Here is a 19,547-nt window from a genome sequence, read left to right on the forward strand (position 1 = left end):
AGTGTTCTCAAAGCAAGGGACCAGAAGGATGGGAGCAAAAGAGTGCATGAAGCTTCCAGGATTTGCAAATAGGTTAGTATGGCTGTAGTCTCTGTAAAATCAAGTGCAGACTCCGAAGGTCTTAATTTTAATCAAATAATTCATTTATTCATTCACTTAATTGATATTTCTTTAATATTAGCAATGCCCACTTACCTAGGTGTTACTGAAAGAGTTGTATGTAAGATCTATATGAAAAGATGAGGAGGAGGTTAAAGAGACTAGTGAATGCACATAGAAATTTTCATTTATGCAAAGGCATCAAAAGGAGAGACTTGGACAGATGTTTGTATACCAGTGTTCCTTGTGGCAATTTTCACAAGAGTCAATGATTAGAGTAATGTTACTCTAAACATCCACTTTCAGTTGAAAATTTGCATTTCAGCTTTTCCATTGACCTAGTCTTGGAAGCACAGGTGGACAGTTATTCCCGTAAAAGGCAGAGCGAGCCGAGCCAGTATATCCATTGGGTAATCACAGTCATGGAGAGATGGCTGTGTCCAGCAACTGACAAGACTGACAAAAGTGCAAAAATAACCGAAAACCACTCTCACTGAGAGTATATTCTGCGCCTGGCACTGGCCTGCTACCGGGAAAATACATGGCAAGTTAGAAGAGCTGGTTTTGGCTTTCAGGTTGCCCACACATGTGTAAATTGCTGGTAACATTACAAAATGTAAGTGAGGGTTGGCACCAAGGTGTGACGAGATGCTCACAAGTTTGATCTCACTATGCACTGGTGAGTGGGCATCCAGAGACGTCCTGCCGTTCTTCATTTGAGTGCAGGATTTTAATTTCCAGTGTATCTTCCTCGACATTTTCATGCTAAAACATTTAAGTTGTAAGTAACAGAGATCAACTTGAATAATTATGGGCATGATTCTAAGAAGGTTACCAGAGTATCTCATGGACTGAACAGAAGGAAGGGGAGGTAATTGGATTACTGGGAGGAGCTGAAAAACCAATGTTCAGGTAGTTTAACACCTTCGCACTTGAACCGTTTTGCATCAGTATTGGGCAACAATTTTCAGTATCTAATTGAACCTGCAAAAAAGTAGGTCAAGCAGGTATCTTTTTCTTTATTTAAAAGGTAAGGAAATAATCTCAGGCAGATAAAGTCAATTTTCCCAAGTGCAGTGGTTAAATGTAGAATTTAGAGTAGAAGCCTTCTGACTCTTGGACCTTTTCTTTTCCCATTAGTCCTCTTGAAAACCTTCTTTTCTTACTAGTATGCCAAAATTTCCCTTTAGGATTCTCTCACCTTCTTAGATTTTCTTCTGTCATCCATTTTGGATTGGGAATTAAACGAGTCACCTGCATGTCCTTATGAATAGGCTCACTTGAGACCTCTCTGAAAACTGGCTTGAAATTATACCATGTTATCTGAACATGGAGGAGCACAAGAAAAGGGGATAATTAAAGAAATGAGTGGGAGATCTCTGTTGTCTCAGTGATTTTCTTATTATTTTCGATGAAATGCCTTATCAGAAATAGGCCATTATAGTTTAAATGATGAGACAGAGTTTGAAAAGGATTTGAAACTCCATCAGACACTTTCTGAGCTTGGAGTTTTAGCCTCATTGTTTTCCAAACTCCCAATTTTTCCTCCGCAATGAACAATAACTTTTTGATTAAACAGCTGGCAGTTACTATTGAATGCCTCACATTTAATAACAAAAGTCTTCCTTCAGAACAGGAAATTTTATCTAAATTGCTTTGCTCTTCTTTGGTGATTGTGAACTTCTAAAGTCTGACAGGACTGATAACATGAAAAAAATAAAAATTTCTCTCAAGAAAGTGATTACTTTTTAAAAGAAAGAGCCCAAACTAAATGAATAATTCTTCTGCAAGGCATAAGTTAAGGCACATAAGTTGTCCTCTCTGTAAACATTATTAAAAAACAATCAAGTTTGTACTGACACATTTATGTTGGGAAGACTAGAGACAACTATAGTCTTCTATAGACTTCTTCTATAGACTATGGAAGGTCCTAAGTCAAGGAGCTTCATTAGTTTTGTTCTTTTTTTTTTTTTTAAGATTTTATTTATTTATTTGACAGACAGAGATCACAAGTAGGCAGAGAAGCAGGTAGAAAGAGAGAGAGAGAGGAGGAAGCAGGCTCTCTGCTGAGCAGAGAGCCCAATGCGGGGCTCGATCCCAGGACCCTGGGATCATGACCTGAGCTGAAGGCAGAGGCTTTAACCCACTGAGCCACCTAGGCACCCCTAGTTTTGTTCTTAATAGGAGCAGATACCATTATACAGTTATCGCTGTGTTTGGCACATAGTACTAAGTGCCCTATATGTTAGTACCCCAACGTCAGTCCCTATATGTTAGTACCCCAACGTCAGTCCTTTCTGTCCTCCTGCTGGCATTTTCCTTTGGCTGAAGCCAACTGGAATCATAAGGGAAAGGGAGAGAACTTGTCAGTGCTTTGGCACAAAGTAAACTTGTCAGTGCTTTGGCCCAAAATGGACCAAAAGTGTATCTGGAGGGGGTAAATGGGGATCTCCAGCTCATCTTAGTTTATATTCATAGCGTCTGCCACTATTTGAAATTATTATGTTATTTGTTTTTTTTTTTTTTTTCATCTACACTATAATGCAGGTTCCAGGAGACGGGGATATACTCTTGTCAAAATTTGAGTGCCTGCCTGTATGTTATCTATCCATCCATCATCTATGTAGTTATTGATGGGGCATGATCAGGAGAATTTTTATTTATAGGTGCTCCAAAAGGTTGGGATGCTGAAGTTTTCTTTGTACTGCTTTCTTGTGTTTTTCATGAACTAGAAACAGACCCTTGGAGAAGCTCAGTGACTGCTGTTTGAGGGAACACATGATTCAAATAAGCCCTCCATCAGAGTTTGTTTTCTGCAGTGAGGCCAGACCTGTACCTAGAAGTCCATTTTTATGAGGAGCCTAGGAATCTGTATCTTTGAAAATCTTACTAGGCTATCTTGTCTACCTAGGTTTGGGAGCTGCCTGACGACCTCACTGGTGCTTTCCAAGGTCCTGGAAAAGTAAAGAGGTCAAAGAATACAGGTCTCTGTCTGCCTCTATTTTGAGAATGCAAAAGTTACAGGTCAGGTTCGTCGGTGATTGTATTAAGACTTAATGGAGGGAGAAAAATATTCCCCTTGTCCCTTACCATAGCTGTTAGACCCTGATATATTTCACAAGGATTGTTTGGAAATGGTCAATCATGAAGCCTTTAGGGACACATCCATTTGTTCTGTGAAGCTTTAAAATGTTACGTGAGGATGTCACATACACTCTAAGCTTGACAGATGGCTTTTGGGTGTTCTGATATTAATATAACAAGAGGCAGATGGACGTTGGATCAGAATACCTTCAATGTCCTCTCTGACCCTGAGAGTCCTGGTTACCAATGTGTGCGTCATACGAACGGCAGGCGTTCGATTTAACATAACATTTAAATTTTCATCTAGCTGAATAATAAAATGCAGTTAACTAAACTATCACTCAGGATTATCAGCAAATATTTTGGAGGCAGCTAGCGTAGGGCATAATTGAATGCTGTAAGCAGTGCATTTTGTCTTAACTCCTGGGTAACAAGGGACCAATGACTTTGGCTTCAGTGTGCCATCAGTGGTAACACATAGGGTGTGATTTAGGGGGTTCTTAGCCCCCTTTGCTCTCAAGTTGCTACCCCCATGTTCTTAATGAAATTGGAAGGCTGATGTTGGGTACTGTTCTCGAAGAAGTTTAGCCAAGTAGCTTAGATGCGGTTTTTGCTTTTTTTCACCTAAAAATGTTTTAAAGTGTCTTTTAGATTCTTCTGTGAAAATAAGAGTATTGATCTTACCTAATAACATTAATTCATTTTATTTTGTTTTTTTAAAGATTTTATTTATTTATTCACATAGAGAGAGAGAGAGACAGTAAGAGAGGAAACACAAGCAGAGGGAGTGGGAGAGGGAGAAGCAGGCTTCCCGCAGTGCAGGGAGCCTGATGTGGGGCTCGATCTTAGGACCCTGGCATCATGACTGAGCTAAAGGCAGATGCCTAACTACTGAGATACCCAGGTGCCCCCACATTATGTCATTTTAAAAAAAGCATTTATAATTTACAACATAGTTTTATTTAGATCATCTGTTTTATGTTCATTGAAAACCCGTGTAGAAGTTTTCTTATTTATTAAAAGTTTAAAGAAACTGAGGGTTCAGAAAGGTTCAGTAACTTGTCCCAGTTCACAAATCATAAATAATTTAGGTAAGGCACCAACAGAGGTTTTCTGACTCTAGTCCCATGATCTTTCTGTATGTTATGCTGTTTAACCCATTGCTAATATTTGGCTTTGTAAGTGCAGGATCTATAGAGGATTATAAAGCAGTATGGAATGGTAGAAATGTATACCTGGATTTGAATTTAGGCTTCACTATTTACTGAACAGTATTAGGCAGGTCATTTTTTTTTTAAAGATTTTATTTATTTATTTGACAGAGAAAGATCACAGGTAGACAGAGAGGCAGGCAGAGAGAAAGAGAGGGAAGCAAGCTCCCTGCTGAGCAGAGAGCCCGATGCGGAACTCGATCCCAGGACCCTGAGATCATGACCCGAGCGGAAGGCAGCGGCTTAACCCACTGAGCCACCCAGGTACCCCGAGGCAGGTCATTTAACCTCTGAACATCTGTAATTTGAGTACATCAATGCCTGACTTTCAGGATTTAAGGATTATAAAATGTGCAAAGTTCTGGCATTGAGTAGGCACTCAGAGGCAGCTCTTCAGACTTTTGAGGCTGTGTCTGAGCTTGAGTTTTACTGTCCTTGCCAAGTGAGTGGTCTTCCACCCTGTGGAAGTTCACTGCCTCCCAAGGCTGTTACTTCCCTCTGTGTTTTCTGACTTTCAGAAGATTTTTCCTATCTTGAGCCAAAAATGCCTCTTCATAGCTTACGCTTATTGGTATAAATTTTCCTTCTTTTAGCTATGCAGGATGAATCTTATCCCTCTGGTACATGACAGTCCTCCAAATATTTGAAGACTTTATCATGGTATCTCTTACTCTTTACTTCTTCAGACTGAACCTTCTTTCATCCTTCAACCATTCGTCATTTTTTAAAAAAGATTTTTATTTATTTATTTTCAGAGATCACAAGTAAGCAGAGAGGCAGGCAGGGGAGGGGGGAAGCAGGCTCCCTGCTGAGCAGAGGAGGATCCCAGGACCCTGGGATCATGACCTGAGCCGAAGGCAGAGGCTTTAACCCACTGAGCCACCCAGGTGCCCCAGTCGTTCTTCATTTGATTGGGTTCACAATCTTCCTTTTTTTTTTTTTTTTTTCATTAAAGTTTGTTCAGCATTTGAGAAGTTTCTACAACTAAGTGTGATTATCTCTGGACAGATTGGTTCAGATTATAATGTGGTATATTAGTTTTGGATGTACAATATGATGATTAAATGGTTCTGTACATTATTCAGTGCTTATCATAAGTGTATTTTTTAATTCCCTTTCTGTATTTCACCCATTCCCCCACCCATCTCCTCTTTGGTAACCACCATTTCTCTGTATTTAGAAGTGTGCTTTTCTTTTTTCTTTGTCTTGTTTCTTCCACACATGAGTGAAATCATATGGTATGTCTTCCTCTGCCTTTGCTGAGTATTAAATTGAGATTCATCCGTGTTGGAAATGGCAAGATTTCATTCTTTCTTATGGCTGAGTAATATACTGCGTGTGTGTGTGTGTGTGTGTGTGTGTGTATTCTTCTATGAACAGATACTTGGTTTGCTTCTGTACTTTGGCTATTGTTAATAATGGTATAATAAACACAGGGGTGCATATATCTTTTTGAGTATTTCTAGTGTTTTCAACTTTTTGGGTAAATAACCAGTAGTGGAATTACTAGATCCTATGGCAATTCTATTTTTTATTTGTTGAGGAACCTCCGTACTGTTCCTCACAATGTTGATATCACCTTGCATTCCCAGCAGCAGGGCCTGAGGGTTTCTTTTTCTCCACCTCCTTGCCAACACTTACTATTTTTGACTTTAGCCATTCTGACAGGTGTGAAATGATCTCATGGTGGTTTTGGTCCACATTTCCTTGATGACGAGTGATGTTGAGCATCTTCTCATGTGTCTGTTGTTCATCTTTGTTTCCTTTGGAAAAAAATGTCTATTTGTGTCTGCTGGCCATTTTTAATTGCATTATTGTTTTGGTTTTGAGTTGTGGAAGTTCTTCATAGATTTTGGAAATTAACTTGGTAAAGGTATGAATTTGAGTGTTTTCTAAGTGGATGAAGTAGGTCATCTGAGGACTTGATGGTCTCCGAGAAGATCTCCTCTCTCTGGAGAGAACCTTTTTTCTGGCAGAGTCTCTCCAGAAGTATTTTCTAATCTCATTTGAACACTATTGGCCTTTGATTTACCGCAACAAAGGTATCTCCTTCCAGATTTCAACTTTGCTGCCTCTTTTTGTTTGCATTTGTACTTCCTTTGCATCCAGCTGGAAAGGAGCCTGCGGAGCCCTGCTACTGTCCTCCCTCCTGAGTTCTGCATGGATTTAGCTTGGCATTCAGTTCTTACATGTTGGGGGCATAGTGTGTTCATGCCTATAATCCACTCCCCTGACTAGTCTATTTTCTCCTGTATAAATGCCAGAGGTCCATTTTTGGAATCAAGACATTTGCTGTCAGCTGGTTTTGTTAAACAGATGGGTGGGAGGAGACTGCAGACATTCCTTTCATGTTTTTCTGGTTCTGTGTGATGTGTACTCCATGTTAGTAAATAATTAATAGCCAGGCCACCTGACATGGAAATTCAACAAGTAACTCATCAATGTAGACAGCAAACATTCCCGTATGTTTTGAGCAAGTATTTTGTAGCTGGCCATGAATGTGCAGCAATTGTCAGGGCCAAAAATACTGCTAATGATACTATAGATGATTTGTTCATTTAAGTAGAGTTGAAGAACTCTGTTCCCACGTTTGCCCTATGATACCAAGACTGGGAGGATTGTGTTAGGCCCCTGTTGACATAAGACCAAGGAGGGACTTAGCCTCCTGTGCAGTCATTACCACCTTTTAGTGAGGGGGGAACAGCATGGGAATTGCTTTGTGTTCTGCATAGGGCACTTTCTCCGAAGAGCCCTGCGGTATTCACTAGTGCCAGCTAAAAGGCAGTGGAAGGTGAGGCTCTTGTCTGGCAAGGGAAGGTCATTGCCCACTTTGCTCTTGAGGGAGAATGTGAACATTTTTCTTCAATTCCAGCCAAAGCCCAAGATAAACCTCTTCATTTGGCATGCCATTTGGGCTTCATATTGTCTTATTGAACAGCAGCATAATACATGTTGATCCACATGGTTTACATTGGAAATTCATTCTTGTCTTTAATTGGGAAGGGTACTGTGGTGTCCCTTCAGACGTCTGTCTTCATCTAGGTAAATAGAAATCCAATATTCCTTCATAAGTAGTGTTGTTGAACCGTTGCATTGCTTTGTGTCGAGCTCTGAGGGCTTTATCTGTTAACAGAAAATCGAGTACTTCATGGAATATTGACTGGTCTTTTAAGCAGATGGGACAGTTGCTAGGGATGGCGTTCTTAACCAAAGTCATGAATAAAGAATGAATAAAGAGATGTCGTACCTTGTGAAGAAAATTCCTGATGTGAGCCCTTAATTCAGGGAGTGACTTTGACGAGAAGTGTCAGTTGTTCTTTACATTGTTTGTTCCTCTGAGGCAGTTTATATGTTTGACTGGTTGTTTAATTTTGCATGGTATTGTATTAGAAATGAGATACATGTTAAAATACCCATGTATACTAATGGTATGCAAACTTCCCATCCATTCTTCCAATATAGCTTAATAGACAGTGCCCCATTTGAGTGCAAGGCCTAGAAACATGACTATGTAGGAACTGGGTTTTCTTTAGCCATAAGGAAGGGTAGATTGTAGATGGTTGTAGGGTGAATACCTGATTTCTATCAGACAGCCTGTGGGAATGTGGTAAATTTGGACTGATTATAATGCATTCAACTTTAGCATTAAATCATGTGCTTATCAAAAGGACTGCATTTGATCTAATTAATTTTCAAGTTACTATTTCTCTTGTCCTTCCTATCTGGTTTTCCTGTTAGTGAGTTGTCTGCCTGACAGATTCAGACCAGCTATCCCTATCTTTTTTTGTGTGTGTGTGGATGAAAGACTGAGAGGGGCCCATCTTGCTCTTTAGTTCGGTCATCTTGTGTTGATCTCATGAACTGAAGATGGGGAAGAAGACCCTTGAAGAGCGTGCTCACATTTCAGTTGTTTTCACTGACTACAGTATCTGCAGGAAAATGTCAAGTTTGTCCCCCTAAAGTGTTTGCTGAATTACTTTAGAGCTTGTCTATCTGCCTGTAGCCCTCCTCTTTTGAAGATAGTATCAGGGAGCATTTTCATTCATTTATTCAATAAATAGATGGAGTAGGCATCTGCTTTGATTAGCACTGTTCTAGATGTTAGGGATACTGACAAGATAAGATAGATAAGGTCCCTGCTTCCAAGATTCTTGCTTCTGGTAGGAGGAGACAGTCGATCAGGAAAGAGCCAAGACAATTTTGGAGACTTATTAGCTTTGATAAGAGAATAAGCTGAGTGTTGGGTGGTAAGTTGCTACTTCACATAGGATGGTCAGGGAAGGTCCAGGGAAAGGAGACCCTGGAGCAGATGCAAGGATGTTGTGTTGCGGGTTTTATTTCCTACACACTCAGCAGGTGATTGGTGGTTGTAGCAGTTAGGAATTCCAGGCACAACTTGAGGATCTGAGTGTTGGGTCCAGAGTACCAGAAAAGATCAATTCCTTCTTTCTTGGCAGGGAGGTCTGAGAAAGCAGGCTCAGGTGGGATCAGACTCCTAGAGCTTCCAGTGAGCAGTGAGGGATACATGGTCCTACGGTCAAGTGCTAGAGAGAAGGTCCAGAGGGGTCATCCAGGTGGGGAGGCTCTCAGAGATGGATCAAGAACTAACATGCAGGGCAGGCAGGATATATATTTTCAAAGGGGTGTATGAGGGCAGTCCGAAGTAAGAAGCTAGAGGGAGGGCCTCTGCTCACGGCAGCCATCTTTATTTTCCCAGAAGCCTTTCCTGTGGATTGGCTAAAACCCGTTCAGGTCCCAAATGGCCCTCACAATGTGCCTAGTCCTGGACTGAACAAAAGTATTAGGAATAGTGTCCTGTCCTATTTTACTCCTATAAGAACAGAGTATTGATTGTTGTTATTGGTTAGGTTATTGTGTATCTAAACACACAGTGTAATAAATGAGCAAATCGTCTACCTCTTTTTGAGTCTTTGTCTAAATCTATGTAATTTTTTTTCTTAATTCAAGTCTTTTGGTTTTGTTTTGTTTTTAAAGAGTTTGTCAGAGAGAGAGAGAAAGAGCATAAGCAGGAGCCGCAGGTGGAGGGTGAGGGAGAAGCAGACTTCCCGAGGGGCAAGGAGCCAGATGTGGGACTCAATCCCAGGACCCTGGAATCATGACCTGAGCTGAAGGCAGATGCTTAACTGACTGAGCCACCCAGGCATCCCTAACCTTACATAAATTTATGTTGAACTTTGAACAAAAGTCAAACTTGTTAAATGTTAAAGAACTTCATATTTAGGAAGGATATAAAAATTCTAAGATGTTTGCCCAGGGGGCTCCTGGGTGGCTCAGTCCGTTGTGTCTGACTCTTGGTTTTGGCTCAGATCATGATTTCAGGGTCTTGAGATCAAGCCCTGCCTGGGGCTCCATGCTCAGTGGGGAGTCTCCTTCCCTCCTTCTGCTCCTCCCCTTGCTCTCCTGCTCGCTCTCCCTTAAAAATAAGTTTGCTTAGAACTTAGGATAATGTAGAAAAGTTTGATTTATGGCTTGAAAGAATGAAAGGAATCCAATGAATATTTTAAAACTAAATTTTAAAATACAAACATTTTAGGATGTCTTAGAAAATATACTTTGTCTTAAAGTTTTTAATCCACAGTTTAGTATCTAAGTTGTCAGTTTACTTTGTAACTGAAGAGGTTAAACTGTAACAGAAATGAATGCCGTTGAGTCCTTTGGTTGTTTTTTCCTTCTCCCTCCCTGTTACTTACTTACTTGTCCTAGCTTTTAAATTTGTAAGTGAAAAGAAATTTACAGCTATAAAACTTTCAAAGTGGAAGAAACTTGAGACAGAGTAGATAATAGGTTCTTGAATTTTGACATTGACATGGCATCTCTTTAAATACACTCCATAAGACAGGTGATATCCTTCCTGTAAACTGTATTGCAAAGCCTAAGCAGGCATCTAAGTTACTGGTAGTCCCATTTCAGTAGATTCAGTCAGTGGGAGATGAAGCCAGTGGTCCAGTGGGTCATGGGACCTGTGATTCTCGGCATTCTCAGGCACCTGGGAGTTTAACAAGAGAGTTTAACTTGGCACCTACCAAGTGCCAAGGCTTTATTTATTTATTTATTTTAAAGATTTTATTTATTTATTTGAGAGAAAGAGACAGTGAGAGAGAGCATGAGTGAGGAGAAGGTCAGAGGGAGAAGCAGACTCCCCATGGAGCTGGGAGCCCGATGCGGGACTTGATCCTGGGACTCCGGGATCATGACCTGAGCCGAAGGTAGTCATCCAACCAACTGAGCCACCCAGGCGTCCCAGTGCCAAGGCTTTAAACACGTATGTCATTGAAGCCTTAAGGCAACCCATACCATCATCAGTAATAGTTCTGAGTTTGTTTGTTTGTTTAATTGTGGAATCTGACTTTCAGAGAAATAACTCAATTAAGGTCATATAGCTAGTCAAGTACAGAACTAGAATATAAATGCAAATCTGTTTTATCCTGAATTCATGTTGTCTTTGCTACACCATCCTATCTCTGTCATCTCTTGGCTTCGTGTGCGTGAAAATACATCAGTCCTCTTTGAGTTTCAGTGGGGCGTACTAGGGCAAATAATGTACTTGGCCACAACTACAGAAAATCTTTACCTCAGTGGGTTAACATAGATTTTTATTGCTTCGGTAGCACGTGTTGGGTGTGTCTTGCTGGCAGGTGGCCTTTCTATGTCATTTAGGAATCTAGGATCTTCCATCTGTGGCCTCTTCACTCTCTCTCTTCTCTAGTCAGCTAAAAGACAAGGTGGAGGAGGGAATGTTGAAAGATGCCCGAAGGAGATATATTTGGGGAAAAGGTAGGCCTGGAAGGGTTGTACGTCTGCTCACATGAGATGGCCACCCCCAGCTATGAGGTTGGCTGGAAATGGGAGTGTAGCTGTGAACCCTGGAGGGAGAGAAAAGGGGCTTCTGGGAGAGCTTATCAGTGTTGGCCACATGCTTTAGCCCATGAGCTTGTTTTCCCCTTTCCTTCCTTCCTTCTTTTCTTTCTTTCTTTTTTTTTTTTTTAAACCATCTTAATTTTATTGTTTTCAGTATTCCAAGTTTCATTGTTTATGCACCACACCCAGTCCTCCATGCAATACGTGCCCTCCGTAATACCCACCGCCCGGCTCATCCATCCCCACATGCCCCTCCCCTCCCCTCCCAAACCCTCATCTTGTTTCTCAGAGTCCACAGTCTCTCATGCTTCATTCCCCTTTCCTTCCTTTTTTTTTTTTTTTTTAAGATTTTTATTTATTTGTTAGAGAGAGAGAGAGAGATACAGAGCGCAAGCACAGGCAGACAGAGTGGCAGACTAGAGGCAGAGGGAGAAGCAGGCTCCCTGCCGAGCAAGGAGCCCGATGCCGGACTCGATCCCAGGACGCTGGGATCATGACCTGAGCTGAAGGCAGCCGCTTAACCATCTGAGCCACCCAGGCGTCCCTCCCCTTTCCTTCTTGATGAGTAAGTCAAGTCAGGAATTTTAACTCACTTGAGTGAGTAGCACAGATTAGGGTTCGGGGCTCAAATAGAGCTTTGCGATTTACAAAGCATTTAACCACGGACAAGGCATTTAACCGTGGTGCACCCAGAACACCTACCTGACAGTGGTGTTGTGAAGGATAAGCGAATGAACCCATGGAAAGCCCTCCACGTGCACTGCTTGGCACACACTAAGTAAGTGCTGGCTGTTCTGTCTGCATGTCAGCTCCACTCCGTTTTTCATCCAAAAATGTGCTCCGGTGTTCCCTTCCTTGGCAAGTCTTCTCCGATTATGACAGAATTCTGTTCTCCTTTCTGCTTTCATAGATCACTGCACCTCACTCAATGATAAGGTGTGTGCCTGTGTGTTGTCATCCTGGCTCAGGCATTTGACCTGAGGACAAGGACTTGGCCATATTAATTATGCTGGCTGTGTGTCCGGAGCCAACACATCGTAGACAATCCGATCTGGATGTGAAGGAAACCTCATGAACCCAAACACTGGAGTATCAAGTTTCCATTTCCTGACCACATGGGAAACCAAGGAGTTCATTCTGTTAGCTTTGACTTTTTATTTGACTTGCGTGATACCAGATTTAAGTGACAGATCACTGTGCCTTACTTGCCTGTTGGCCTGAGCGAGTACCTAAAAACAGTAACCCAGGGCTTGGCACTTCTGTCAAGATTGTATTTGTCTGGCACGTAGGTGGCCACTCCCTTTGGAAAAGAGCTTCAGATAGGGATATGAGACTCTTCTTAGCTTACGATGTGTTGCCAGCATTTATCTGTGTAATACTTGTTTTGTTTCATTCATTCATCTTTCAGTCATTCACTTTTTCCTCCCTTTTGCCCTTCCCAATCCCTTGGGAAAACACTACCATGTGCCTTTGTGAGTCTTTAAATTTGTAGGTGTCGTTGGCTAATAGATGTAAAGCTATTTTGAATGTGTGTATGTATAGTTAAATATTTTACAGACCCTCTTTGTTTTTTTACTGTAGTCTCAAAACTATCTTTAAACTATTTTAAAATAATTTTAATCTTACAAGAAAGCTTTCAGAATGGCACAAAAAACAATCCTACACTTGGCCCAGATTCTGGTGTGTGTTTACATGTGTCTGTATTTATACATAGACACACTGTTATTTTGAAGCCTTTGAGAAGAAGTTGCAAATATCAGGACTTTACCCCTAAATACTTCAGTGTGTATTTCCTAAGAACAGGGCACTTAAATATATACATGACCAATTCTCAAAAATCAGAAAATTGAACATCAATTCAATACTAGTATATAATGTAGAGTTCAAGTTTCACCAATTTCCCTACTGAAGTCTTGCATAGGACTTTTTTTTTCCCCCTGTTCCCAGGTCCAAACCAGGATCCTGTGTCACGTGAAGTTTTTATGTCCCTTTGGTTTCTTTTCTTTCTTTCTTTTTTTTTTTTAAGATTATTTATTTATTTATTGTCAGAGAGAGCACAAGCAGGCAGAGGCAGAGAGAGAAAGCAGGCTCCCCACTGGACAAGGAGCCCGATGTGGGACTCGATCCCAGGACCCCGGGATCACGACCTGAGCCGAAGGCAGAGGCTCAACCGACTTAGCCACCCAGGCGTCCCATCCCTTTGGTTTCTTTTAATCAGCAGATGTTCCTCAGTCTTTCCTTTTCTTACCTGGAAAATTGAAAGAGCACAGGCAGTTATTTTGTGGACTGTCTCTCAAATTTGGTTTTTCTGCTTTCCTTTTAAGAAAATTTCTAAAATCGGGCGCCTGGGTGGCTCAGTGGTTAAAAGCCTCTGTCTTCAGCTCAGGTCATGATCCCAGCGTCCTGGGATTGAGTCCCATGTCGGGCTCTCTGCTCTGAGGGGAGCCTGCTTCCTCTTCTCTCTCTGCCTGCCTCTCTGCCTACTTGTGATCTCTGTCTGTCAAATAAATAAACAAAATGTTTTTTAAAAAAAAAAAAAAAAAAAAAAAAAAGAAAATTTCTAAAATCGATTTAGTTAAGATACAGGGTATCATCAGTTTCAGGAGCAGAATGTACTGATTCATCAGTTGCAGATGTTCATTCCATCAGGCGTCCTCCTTAATGCCCATCCCCCAGTTACTCCATCCCCGTGCCAGCCCTTTCCCCCAACCAACAACCTGCAGTCCGGTTTATTTAATTTATTTATTTATTTGACACTATTTCTAAGTTCTCTTCATTTTGCTCTGTTTGAATCTGGTTTGTTGATATTGCCTGCTACGTGGAATTCTCCAGTGAGGTCCACCACTTGGAGTAAATTGGCAGGACTGGGGGTGGGGGGTGTGGGGGGTGGGGAGAGGCAGCAGCCAGCAGATGTTCTTGGCATCAGGAGGGGATCCTTATGGGGGCTGTGTGACCCCTGAAATCAGTACACCCCTTTGACACAGGTGCTGGGTCACTGCCCTGCTTTAAGCTAATAAATGAGAAAGCAAACATCTGAGGCCCACTATTTTTATGGCCGAAGGAGCATTTATACTTGGGAAGATAAGGCATGATAGAAAGTTGATTTTTTTAAAAAAATCGTTCCTGTACTTTATAAACATTGATTAACAGCCCACTCTGCTCACTGGAGCTCACCTTGTGGCATAGTGAAAACCAAAAACCAAAACAAAACAGAACATTGAAATCGAAAGCTCTTCTCATTCTGACAGATGCAAAATGTTTTAAAATGAAAGGTTCAGATAAATAGTTTGACAGTATCTTCAATGTATTAGTAAAACAACCTCACAGAAAATTTTGCTTCTGCCTCTTAACCTAAATACACCGATTTCCATTTCTTTCCTGTGTCCTATGAAATTCACCACCCTGGAACATAATTTCTGCATCCTTGTCTCCATAGCTCGTAAATAATTTTACATTCTACTTTCCTCCAGTGAAAATTATTTTGTCTGTACTTTCCCATATTTCATGACCTGCATATTTGTCACTGTTAATGACTGTAGTAGATTACATCAAGCTGATCTATAACTTACGCATTTCACTTTTGTTGTAAATTTGGCTCATTTCTAGTTTTTTTGTTTGTTTTTTGCAAATATTAGAAAAAAAAAACCTTTAAAAGAAAGTGTAGAGCAATTTCTTGGGTTAGAGCAATTTTGATAGATTGTTTTATCTAAAATCATTCATTCTAACCTGTGAAAGATGTTGTATTCCTGTGGAGAAAACAGCCTGTCTTTTTAAGGGAGACTTACATTGCCTTGGTTATGTTTTGAGCATCCATTTATAATAAAAAGATAATTAGTACAGACGAACCGAATATATGCAGAGCTTTCTCCATTGGTACCTTGCATTTATTGTTGGGAAAGAGCACTTTTCCAGTGGGCAATAAGAGTGACGGACAGGTGGCTCAGTCACAAGGCTGCAGTGTGACCACTCCCAGCTGCAACAGCTCATACTTGCTCACTGGCTTTGGCACAATGGGCAGTCCCTCAGTTCTTGACTTCTGGGAGCCACTGGAGAAACAGGTCACTCTGGCAGGTGGCAGGCAGATCCCCTTCTGAAGTACCTGGAGTTGACTTCTCCTGTAGCTTCTCCAAGAACTGAAGAGTGCAGGGAACAGACAGGCCATCCAGAATAATTGAAATTCCCCACCCAGAATTATTCTTCTTCTCCTTCTCCTCCTCCTCCTTTTTTTGTATTATGTTAGTCTGCATAGAGTACATCATTAGTTTCTGATGTAGTGTTCCATGATTCATTGTTTGCCTATAATACCCGGTGCTCCATGCAATCCATGTGCTCCTTAATACCCATCACTGGGCTAACCCAGCTCCCTACCCCCTCCCCTCTGAAACCCTCAGTTTATTTCCCTTAGTCCCTAGTCTTTCATGGTTCGTCTCCCCCTCTGATTCCTCCCCCCTTCATTTTTCTCTCCCAGCTCCTAATGTCCTTCATACTATTTCTTATGTTCCACATATAAGTGAAACCATATAATAATTGTCTTTCTCTGCTTTACTTATTTCATTCAGCATAATACCCTCCAGTTCCATCCATGTTGATGCAAATGGTGGGTATTCATCCTTTCGGATGGCTGAGTATATTCCATTGTATATATGGACCCCATCTTCTTTATCCATTCATCTGTTGAAGAGCATCTTGGCTCCACAATTTGGCTATTGTGGACATTACTGCTATGAACATTGGGGTGATGTGCCCCTTCTTTTCACTACATCTGTATCTTTGGGGGTAAATGCCAAGTAGTATAATTTCTGGATCATAGGGTAGCTCTATTGACTTCTTGAGGAACCTCCATACAGTTTTCCAAAGTGATTGTACCAACTTGCATTTCCAGCAACTGTGTAAGAGGATTCCCCTTTTTCTACATCCTCTACAGCATTTGTTGTTTCTTGCCTTGTTAATTTTGGCCATTCTAAGTAGTATAAGGTAGTATCTCATTGTGGTTTTGATTTGAATATCTCTAATGGCTAATGATGTTGAGCATTTTTTCGCAAGTGCCTGTTAGCCATTCATTCGTATGTCTTCAGAGAAGTGTCTGTTGATGTCTTCAGCCCATTTTTTGACTTACTTATTTTCTGCATATCTATAGTGTCATTTGCAAATCTCTTCTCCCATTCAGCGGGTTGCTTCTTTGTTTTGTTTACTGTTTTGTTTGCTGTGCATAAGCTTTTTATCTTGATGAAGTCCCAAAAGTTCATTTTCACTTTTGTCTCCCTTGCCTTTGGAGACATGTCTTGAAAGAAGTTGCTGTGGCCAGTGTTGAAGAGGTTACTGTTTATGTTCTCCTCTAGGATTTTGATGGATTTATGTCTCATGATGAGTTCTTTTATCCATTTAGAGATTTTTTTTTTTTAAGATTTTATTTATTTGTCAGAGAGAGAGAGGGAGAGAGAGTGAACACAGGCAGACGCAGAGGGAGAAGCAGACTCCCTGCCGAGCAAGGAGCCTGATTTTTGTTTTTTGGTTTTTTTTTTGTATGGTGTACAAGAATGGTCCAGTTTCATTCTTCTGTATATGGCTGTCTAATTTTCCCAGCCCTCTTTATTGAAGAGTCTGTCTTTTTTTCCACTGGCTATTTTTTCCTGCTTTGTTAAAGATTAGTTGAGCACAGAGTTGAGGGTCCATATCTGAGCTCTCTGCTCTGTTCAGTTAATCTATGTGTCTGTTTTTTTTCTTCTTTTTAAAAGATTTTATTTATTTATTTGACAGACAGAGATCACAAGTAGGCAGGGAGGCAGGCAGAGAGAGGGGGAAGCAGGCTCCCCGCTGAGCAGAGAGCCCGATGTGGGGCTAGATCCCAGGACCCTAGGACCTTGACCTGAGCCGAGTCTAGTGGTTAGGATTCGGCACTCTCTCTCTCTGTGTCTGTTTTTATGCCAGTACCATGCTGTCTTGGTGATCACAGCTTTGTAATAAACCATCAGCTAATGCCATGAGGACTTCAAACAGCATGTATAACTTTTGGTTCTGTTTTGAACTGTTTATTAATAGCTGCATTCTTTGTCCCTGCAGAATTTATGAACGTGTGATAGACCCTCCTGAAACCAACCTACCCCTAGGAAGCAACTTATGGCTTGGTCAACGCAACCAAAAGCATGGCTTATTCAAAGTAAGCACTTCTTTCTACTTTTGCCATGGGCTTTTCTATGTGCTTGACATGAATAATTGTCACAACAATTTTATGTAGTAGATGCTTTGAAACTAGACATAGTTAAGTGACTTGGTCAAGGTCACAGAGTTCACACTACTGCCAAGTATGGATGATCCATAATGTAAATGATCCTCTATGTGTTTTTTACTGACCTAATTTTGAGAGCTTAAGATAACCTTCAGATTGGTTTCCATTCTCACAATCTTGGGTAACAAATCTCAAGTTCTGTGAGCTTTGGTTTTCTTATCTATCATGAAAACAATGCAATAACTGCTCTGTTGTACTTCTTGAAACTGCATACAGTGATAAAATGAAGTTAAAAACATCATGAAATTTTAAGAAAGTCATCTTCAATAGAATGGGAGACTTCTGCTTCTGGCACTATGGTAGAGTAGATGTTTTAAAAAAGTCTCCTACTTCGAAATGCCTATTAATGCTGGATTAAACAAAACAAAAATCTTTCAAGACCCATCATTGGACTTACAAGAAAGGAAATTCTAAGAGGGCAAATACATGGAGGAAAGTGAAAACTAGAGGGATATCCGCCATTTCCAAGAAGTTGGAAACCTACGTGTTTTTTTTTTTTTCTGTTATTCCAATTTGAGTGAAATATTCTTCACGTACCTATGTAATTTTAAGATATGTAACATATATGATTTGATATTCTTAAATGTTGCATAATGACTATCAGTTTTAACTAACACCTCTCTCACCTCACATAATTATCACCGGCATTTTTGTCACCAGAATATTTAAGATCTCCACCCTTGGCAAATTTCAAGTACACGTATTTTCACAGCAGTCACCGTGATGTCCATTAGATCCACAGAATTTACTTGTTTACTTTGACCAGCATCTCCCTATTTCCCCTAACCTCTTGCAACCAGCATTCCACTGTCTCTGTGAGTTCAGGGTTTTTATATTCTACATGTAAGTGATATCGTACACTATTTATCTTTCTCTGTCTTATTTCCCTTGGCACAATGCCCTCAGAGTTGATTCATGTTGGAAATGGTAGGATTTCTTTCCCCATGGCTGAATACTATTCTGTTGTATATATACCATAACTTTTTTAGCCATTCATCTTTGTCCTTGTCTGTGGTAAATAATGTGGCAATAAATATGGGGGTGAAAATCTCTCTTTGCGTTAGTGATTTAATTTCTCTTAGGTGTATACTCAGCTTAATCCCCCCTGATGGAGGATTGCTGGATCGTGTGGTAGTTCCATTCTTTAACTTTTGGAGGAGCTTCCACAGGGGTTGTCCCAATTTACATTCCCACAAAGAGTGTACCAAGGGTTCCTTGTTCTCCACGCTTGTTATTTTTCTGTCTTTTTGATGACAGCCATTTTTCCAGATGTGAGGTGATCTTTCGTTGTTGTTTTGATCTCCATTTACCGGATGTTGACTGCCTTTCATGTATCTACAGGCCATTTGCATGTCTGTGGAAAAATGACTGTTGAGTTCCTCTGCCCATTTTTTAATCCACTTTTTTGCTCTTGAGTTGTGGGAATTTTAAGATATATTTTGGTTATTAACCTCTTACCAGATTGCTGATTTACAAGTGGTTATTCCCTTTCCATGGGGTGATTTTTCATTTGGTCAATTATTTTTTTTGCTGTGTAGAAGCTTTTTAATTTGTAGATTTACTAAATAATTTTAATTTTTTTGCTTATGCTTTTGGGGTCCTATCTGAAAAATGATTGCCAAAACCAATGCCAAGAAGCTTTTCCCCCCATTTTCTTCTAGAAGTTTTATGGTTTCAGGTTTGCTGTTTAAGTCCTTAATCCATTTCAAATTTTTATGAGTGATGATACAGGAATCCAACTTCTTAGTGTGGTTATCTAGTTTTCCCAACATTTGTTGAAGAGACGATCCTTATTGAATATTCTTGATTCCTTTGTCAGATAGTAGTTGCATGTGCAGGAGTTCATTTTTGGGCTCTCAATCTTGTTCTTTTGGTATCCGTGTCTGTTTCCCCCTGCCTCCTCTGCCCCACCAGACTGCTTTGATTATTGTAGTTTTGTAGTATACAGTTGGCTTTTGAACTAAAGGGGTTTGAATGGCATGGACCCA

General features: G+C 40.6%; 1 protein-coding gene across 2 annotated transcripts in view; it reads left to right on the forward strand.

Annotated features, from left to right (window-relative positions):
• Window positions 1–19,547, forward strand: part of NELL1 (neural EGFL like 1) — an 823,138-nt gene that overhangs the window by 144,452 nt on the left and 659,139 nt on the right. For both annotated transcript variants that reach the window (XM_082747362.1, XM_082747363.1), the window contains exon 5: window positions 17,334–17,430. In XM_082747362.1, coding sequence (XP_082603488.1) covers window positions 17,334–17,430 — 97 coding nt within the window. The remainder of the gene's footprint in view (window positions 1–17,333; window positions 17,431–19,547) is intronic.

Source organism: Mustela nivalis, assembly GCF_964662115.1.
Source record: "Mustela nivalis genome assembly, chromosome: 9".
NCBI classification, from domain to species: Eukaryota; Metazoa; Chordata; class Mammalia; order Carnivora; family Mustelidae; genus Mustela; species Mustela nivalis.